Source organism: Lycorma delicatula, chromosome 7 (genome assembly GCF_047948215.1).
Source record: "Lycorma delicatula isolate Av1 chromosome 7, ASM4794821v1, whole genome shotgun sequence".
Lineage (NCBI taxonomy): Eukaryota > Metazoa > Arthropoda > Insecta > Hemiptera > Fulgoridae > Lycorma > Lycorma delicatula.
This window is the reverse complement of record NC_134461.1, coordinates 58,393,682-58,402,350: the sequence shown is the minus strand read 5'-3', so window position 1 is coordinate 58,402,350 and position 8,669 is coordinate 58,393,682. Positions and strand designations below refer to the sequence as shown.

At 29.6% G+C, this 8,669-nt stretch overlaps 1 protein-coding gene across 1 annotated transcript in view; it reads right to left on the bottom strand.

Annotated features, from left to right (window-relative positions):
* Nucleotides 1-323: 323 nt before the first annotated feature.
* The window catches only part of MKP-4 (dual specificity protein phosphatase MPK-4), a 39,011-nt gene continuing 30,665 nt past the window's right edge, over nt 324-8,669 (bottom strand). The window contains exons 6-8 of the mRNA XM_075371605.1: nt 5,625-5,724; nt 4,280-4,509; nt 324-427 (exon numbers count right to left, since the gene is read on the bottom strand). Coding sequence (XP_075227720.1) covers nt 324-427; nt 4,280-4,509; nt 5,625-5,724 — 434 coding nt within the window. The remainder of the gene's footprint in view (nt 428-4,279; nt 4,510-5,624; nt 5,725-8,669) is intronic.

Below are 8,669 nucleotides of genomic sequence, written 5' to 3'. Positions count from 1 at the left end.
AAAAAATAAAAAATTCAAATTGGGTATAAACACTATGTATGGCACTTACAGGATTAATATTAAATCATAAAAATCAAAGTAAATTTTAAAACAAACAAAACATTTATGGTACATAAATCTCATTGAAAACAAAGTAACACAAAAAATAACTAAAGATCTAAATGTAATAAAAGTAACCACGACTAATCAATTAATGATTATCTACTTACTACTATTATCATTGTTATTATTACTATTCATAACAGTAAATTATTATTTTGATAAATAAATAAATTAAATTATTTATAATAATACTCCTATTTTTAATATTAATAAATTAATAATTATACTGTGACCTGTACATTTTGAACGAAGTTACTCCACTCGACTTTTGAAGGTACTAGATAAAAAGCTGGTGATACTTTTGCACCACAAGGGCACTGACAACCTGAAATGAGTAACATAAAATATGATTTTAAAACTATTCTTAACGCCACTAAGTATAATATAAATAATGTAAATACATATAACAGTACTCATGCTCCACAAAAAAGGATGGTGCATAGGTTTGTTTGTTGTATGTGCTCACATTTTAATTTGGTGCTATCACTGCAGAGCAGACCAACGGTGGTGCACCAGGTGGCTGTGCATGGCAACCTCTCTTATCTGACTCTCTTCTATTAGAAGCGATCTGTTGTCAATTAATTTACCGATTATTTAATTTAATTTCTAAGCGTAGATTATTTTTGTTTATATTTGATATTTGTATTTTTATTTACTTATTATTATTTATTAATTTTATTTATTTAATTTCATTAATAAAAGAAAGGGATTATTAGTTAATATTTAGCAGTAAAAAAGGATTCTTTATTTAGCAGGAGAGTCATTGGCACATATCCAGCTGGTGCATCTATCCAGCCTGCTCTGCACCAGTAGCAGCAGCTGGGCTGGCAACTAACACAACCTTACATGGACACACATAAGACTAACTGAAGAAGACGGTGTCCACAAGCCAACTCCCTGTTATCAATATGGCTAGTCTTAAACATTATACATTTCTATTAAAACCTATTAAATTCTATATCTACTCACTCCTTAAATCTATTTTAAGTATAAAAACACCAAAATGTTCATCTTAAAATATTTCTGTAAAATACTTAATATTCTCACAAACATGAAGATACGAACGAGTTGAGGGTTCAGTGGACAGAGACCCCTGGCTAGACAGTTGGGTGAGCAAAGCGAGCCCTGACTGGCTAGTATTTAATTGAAAAGGATTTTATTGTTATCTACAGCTGAACACTTTTTTACGTAAAAGTACAGCAGTTCATAAGAACCTAAGCTAGTATTTAATTGAAAAGGATTTTATTGTTATCTACAGCTGAACACTTTTTTACGTAAAAGTACAGCAGTTCATAAGAACCTAAGAATATAAAATCATTAACAACAGAAATACATATGAATGAAAAAACACCAGTTATCATGTGCAAGCAGTTACGATAATTTACATATACTTTTACCTTCCCTTCTATAGCTCTCCAGATCTTATGTTTTGACATCTAAAGAACCAAAAAAACCAGATGGAGATTTTCCAGATGTTAATGTTCATAAATGAACAAGTGTTCAATATTGGCCTCTAAATCACATTATATCTACAGAACTACTGGACCGAATTTGACCAAACTTGGTCAAATTACTTCTTTCTATACATGGGGCACTGATGCCATTATATTTTCAAATTAATAGGTCAAGGGGGTGAGCCTGTGGAGCAAGGTCACCCTCAGTATCTTGCGATTTCATCTAATTAAGGTCATATTTTTCTTAGTCACATTTGTTAACAATGAAAAAGTAAAAATATCTGCAAAAAAAAGGTTTTTGCAAAATCACACCCCCGCCCCAAAAAATGTTCTAAACTACTGCTATGTTGTGACAATCACAGGTGAGCGGTAAAATTAAATAAATGAATAATATTTAAGAAGTAAAATGGGTGTGTCTCGAACTTGATTACTGATTGACTTTGTACCTGGGGCATTAAGCGTCATGTTGTGAAAATTTCAAATTTTAAAGTTGTGAAATTACATAGTTTAGTTAGTGCCAAACACTGCTGCTAGTACCACCACACTTAAATTAAATATGGTATTTTTTTTTTTTGTCTTCAGTCATTTGACTGGTTTGATGCAGCTCTCCAAGATTCCCTATCTAGTGCTAGTCGTTTCATTTCAGTATACCCTCTACATCGTACATCCCTAACAATTTGTTTTACATATTCCAAACGTGGCCTGCCTACACAATTTTTCCCTTCTACCTGTCCTTCCAATATTAAAGCGACTATTCCAGGATGCCTTAGTATGTGGCCTATAAGTCTGTCTCTTCTTTTAACTATATTTTTCCAAATGGTTCTTTCTTCATCTATTTGCCGCAATACCTCTTCATTTGTCACTTTATCCACCCATCTGATTTTTAACATTCTCCTATAGCACCACATTTCAAAAGCTTCTAATCTTTTCTTCTCAGATACTCTGATTGTCCAAGTTTCACTTCCATATAAAGCGACACTCCAAACATACACTTTCAAAAATCTTTTCCTGACATTTAAATTAATTTTTGATGTAAACAAATTATATTTCTTACTAAAGGTTCGTTTAGCTTGTGCTATTCGGCATTTTATATCGCTCCTGCTTCGTCCATCTTTAGTAATTCTACCTCCCAAATAACAAAATTCTTCTACTTCCATAATCTTTTCTCCTCCTATTTTCACATTCAGTGGTCCATCTTTGTTATTCCTACTACATTTTATGGTATAAAATATTAAATATGGTAAATATTGGTGCGTCCACTTTAGTTAGAATCATTGATTTAAATAAACAAAAAATATTATATTCCAGTAAAATGATAAATAATTTTAATTAAATTGTGTGTCCAAGACGTGCATCAGATACAACACACAGTCTTCAGGTTTTTTTTAAAAAAAAAAAGCATTGACGTAATATTTTATTTGAATTTACTGATTCCTTCCTGAATATTTTAATTGCATATTCATTAATACATTTCTACTATTACACGACTCCCATACTTCCATTTGGCACTCAAAAAATAAAAATTAATCTAATTTAGAAATTTAAAATAATAAAATAAATTAAAAATTAATTTAAAATACCACTGCATAAGATGTAAATGGTCTTGCTACACAATGTAATAAGTAAATCACTAAAACAAATAACTATCAGTCACTGTCAGTTGATAGCAAACGCTAATCTAAAAATATATAAAAAACAGAGAACTAGGGGCTTGATTAGAATACAAAAACATCAATACATAACAATAGCATGACATTTAATATGGGACCCAACATATTAACTTTGTTATAATGACCACGTTATCATAATATTCTATGCTCAGAAGAATACTATAAAATATTCCTAAAAATATTCCTATAATATAAAATATTCCTATTAATATGCAAAATTAATTAGCCCTTTGACATTTCTTTATTGCATCCTAGGAAGCAACAATCCTAGGATTGCTCTCAAACCTTTCTATAATTCTAGGTTTTGTTGTTGGTGCTGTTATCTGATACATTCCTTCATCAGGTGTTTCCAAGTAGGATGATTCCAGTGGGACAGTCAGTACATGTTGGTGGCTCAGATCCAGTTAACAAATAAAAGGTTATGAGGTTGATATGTTCAATTCTCAATCATGTCAGAACAACTTTCTCTTTTCTTTTTAAGTCTTGTTTTGCTCTTCCATCTGAATGAGGAATCTTTGATAGCATTTAGTTCTGAAGTTAGGTTTTTCCTTGAAATGTGCTATTTCTTGCTTGATTGCAGACATAACCAGTTTCTTGCATCTCAAGCTGTAATGAGATCGAAATCTTTGTCCAGATGCGTAGCAGCTGCATGTGCAACTATAATGGGGCCTTATTTCCTAGAATACCATAGTGACCACGTGTCCATATGAACATACGTTACATTAAAAATCAATTTTTTATATCATAATTTTCTGCTCAAAGTATGGTTTGTACGAGAGGATTTAGTGAAAAACAATCTAGCATGGAAAGCAGAGCATTAAGTGAATCAGTTGAGATCAAAGCTCTCTACATTCTATAGTACTAATAGCATCTAAGAGTTTGCCATATATACAGTAGCAGTTTGTGGTGAAGCTCAAACAGAGAACCATAAATGAAATAGGTTAATTTAAATGCTAGATTAATTTAAAACTATAACTTAAAAAGTTAAAACTAACACTTGTAAATTTTCCTTAATAAAATTATCAAAGTACAATAGCTTTTATTAATATTTACCCATAATCCAGCTGAAAGAACCAATTTTTGAATTGCATTTCGGGCAATAAATTTTTCCTTCTACAGATTGTAGAACTGACTTCATCCATGACAAAGGTTCAATAAAATATGTCATCATACAAAGCGGTTTATCTTCATTATTTACTACTGGTGGCCAGTCTTCATTTTTCCAAGTTGGTTTCTCTCTAGCTACATGTGGCAATAAATTACTTGCTGAAGCCACAATACGCCTATTAAAAAAAATTTAAATATAATAACTTAACTAAATTATTTTTTTAATGTTATATTGTAGAGTAGATTAAGAATCAAAATGTTGTAAAATTTACTACTATATACCTAGGGAATAGAAATAACAATTTTTATTTAATAGAAATCTGAACTCCTGCACTGTAATGAATATTGCACAATTGATGATAAATAATATGCAAGAACAGATCACTGTGGAATACATGTGACTTAAGGGGGTACGTCATCTGTCAAGCGAGTTGGTTTACGTTTTCTGTCGCAAACACTACCTGTCTCTCAAAATCGGTTTGCTAGCCGAGAAATTGACATTTTTTCTGGCGAAGGAACACCAACAAATTTAATTTGAAATGATTCTTTTACACTCGCGTACAATTTCGTAGCAAAATATTGTTTAAGAATGAAAACTCGTTGTTCTATGGTAAAAGTCATTCTGTTCGTAACACGACCAGAAACGGCACAAAAGTAAGTTTACACAGCTCAAGCAGAATAAACTCACACTGCTGTATCTATACCGGTAGAGTAGCGCTACCAACTTCGTGTCACAAAACAAAATTTCCCTTTCTTAGAAAAAAATTACCAGACATTAAAAATTGGGTAACAGGACTAAAAAATCACCTGTATAATCTATTAACAATTCTTGTTAATTATTTTATTACCAACCATTATAAAAAAATAAGTTGAATTTTTTATGTTATTCTCATGCACTTTCACCTGCCCTAAGAACTTAATCATTTACATCTGTGCACCCATTACACATCTACCAGAACATATTCGTTTTTCAAACACAGTGTACTAATAATAATATATTTTCTTCTTAAAATAAAACATTAAATTAGAATTCAGAAAACAACCTTAAAAGCAAGCTATATATATATATACACTTTTTTTTTTATAATTTTAACTGATATGTTAATAAACACAACTTTTATTTTTAACTATATTAAGTGTAAAAGCATAAATGACCTCAAGCACCTGAAATACAGGATTGTACCAAGTAGATGCTTATTCTTTGGATTAAGCCATTAAAAACACCCGGATCAATAAAAAAAAATTACAGTCATTAAGAAATGATATAAAAAAAAAAGATTAAACACTATACCTGCATCGGCAACATCGATAAACCAGTGGATCAGGTTTGACAGTAATAAGAGCTGGATCAGGCCGTACAACATCCAAACAATCTTGAGGTAGAATTTTAACTAAATTAAACAAAGTAAATTTTTTCGGTTAACTAAGCACAAATATTCTAAAGCAAACATTTTCAAATATTATATGACAAAAAGCAAAAAAAAAAAGCTTATAATCACAATAAGAAGAAAATATTCTAGGAGTAACAAGTAATATTAATAGCAACAACATTGGTATCAATGTAACAATTAATATTTATATAAATACTAGCAGACCTGTCAATGCTTCACTATTGCTACATTTGAGTATATATATATGTAGATTAAATAAACACAATTGCAAGTTTGATAAAACATTAAAAAAGTGAACATTATGGAACTTCACAAAATTTAACCCTTCATTTTATCCCTTTTCCCTATTCCCTTTCACCATTTAGCTCTTTTTTTCTTTTTTCCCCTTTTCCCCATGCATAAATCGGTCAAGTAGTTTTTTAGGTTATAGCGGGCACACATACAAACATTTCCTTTTATATGTATAAAAGAAGAAACTCTGTTTGTAGATTTGTTTTTTGTTTCGTAAATATCACGACACCGGCAAACCATCTAGCGGGTATAGTTTTTGAAAAAATTTTTCTTTTCACATAACTAATATATATTTTGAATATGAGCCAAATTGGTTCATAAATACAATTTTTCTAAACATATATCAACCCCAGCGCCACCTAATGGGTTCATTTTTTGCAAAAACATTTCTTTTCATGTAACTAATATATGTTCTGAATATGAGAAAAATCAGACCTTAAATACAATTTTTCAAAATATCTAGACCCCAGCACCACCTAGAGTCCAAATTAATTCAGAAACCTTCACGGGCTTGAGCACAACAACCATAAAAGTTTCATCACAATCAGATGAATTGTATTAGGAGGGCATGCAGGACAAACAAACATTCATTTATATATATATGTGTGATAAAATTAATTTTTTTTTTTTTGTTTAATATGCATCCAATAAAAAACTTGTATGAGTGGGAGCAAGTAGTTTGTTTCACACTAGTTTTACAACTTATGTGGATGTGTATTTTAAAATAACAACAATTACCAACCATTAGAGTTCATCATTTATAAATTAAAACAAGCTAACTCAGAAAACTGATGCTGTTTTTCTAATAAGGAAATTTTATTTAAAAATGTAGAAGTGTTCAGAAATAAATAAAGAAATAAATAAAACACTTAAGCAAATGTGTTTAACTTGCTTCCCTAAAATTAAATTACTTATTGTTAGAATAACAACCACTTTTGCTATAAAAATCATTATAAAGCATTAAATCTATAAATTACATCTATATATTGGTATGTGGTAACACGTTATAAAGATCAACCAGGAATGGATAGCTATGCTACTTCAAGATTAAAGAAAGGAACTACATCAGCATTTACCTGAATGGAAATCATGGTAAAACCTTGATTGAAGCAGTGTCACAAAGTATTTTTTATTCTATACTTAATAGTGATTAAGTATAGAATAAAAAATAGAAAGGTTAAAATCCAAATAATAATTAAACATGAAATAATATAAAATTAAATATGTAGCTATCAAATAAATAAAATAATTAAAAAATAAATAACAACAAAGATTTTATTGATCTTAAAAATGCTAAAACTATTCTACATTAAAAATTAAACTTTAAATATAAAGTTGCTACTTAAACTACCTTTAACATTTCTGTATAATTTAATTTCTTCATTTATTGTCCATAATTAAATCTTGTAATTTTGTCAGTGTTAGGCTTACAGCAAATAAAAAAATTACCATGTTACATTTACATAACTTAACAAGGTTCACACACACGCACGCGCATGCGCACAAATACAGTAAATACTGTAACCCTCAGTATAATAATAACAATAATCATATTTTTTATTTGACTGTAACTTCTGTAGTTAAACCATTGTCAAAATTAACCAACACAATACCAAGAAATCTATGCTCATCTGTTTCATTAATACTACAATTATTTATTTTAATTTCAATTTCAGGCTGTTCTTGATTGTTTTTTAATTTAAAGTTAATATAACACATTTTGGCCAGGTTAGAATTTCAAAATATTTTACAATCAGATCAGTATTTAAGTTACAAGTAGTTTGTAAGTCATTCAAATTTTTATAGTAACATATTAGGGATATATCATGTTTGTCACTGCTGACAATTCATTTGTATACAGTATGTACAGCAAGGGACCCAAAATAGATCCATGTGGAATATCTTTACCCACAATACCCCATTCCATCTAATATTTACTCCGTGTTATTTTTTCTATTATGTATTTCTGTACATTGTTTTCGGTTTTGTAAATAGGATGATATTATATCAAGACAATTCGTCTAATACCACAACCATATAATTTCTCAAGCAGTTTATAATGACTTACAAAAGTAAGGCTTTCTTACTTTTAAATCTAAGGATAAATTTATCATAACACCCAAAACTTTATTATTCTTACCTAATTTTTGACCCAATTATGCGAGATTATACTTCCCTAAGGTAGATTATTATACTTCATGTGTATAATCAGCAATGGCAGTTATAGTCCAAACCTTTCCTAAAACCACGCTGAGACCCACTAAGGATATTATTAACTTTCAGAATGTAACAAACTCTGTTTGTGATAGTCTTTTCTAATATTTTACTAAATATTGAAAACAGTGCTATGTAGATAACTTGTAGATTAGTCTGATATTTTTTTTTGACGGTCAGGATATTCACCCATTGATAGTGAATTATTTACAAAATAGAAAAGTGATTTTATCAATTCATTTTTACAAAATTTAATGACTTTTACAGGTATACTGTCCCACCCAGTTGATTTGTTATTTTTTAGCACCAAATAATTTTATTTATTTTATCAACAATTATTGGTTGTAGAAATATGCAATTTTGACATTTTACATCACTTTTATTTTCCATTCATTGGATAGGTATTAGTGAGCCACTTTTTTGTTGAGTTTAGATAATGG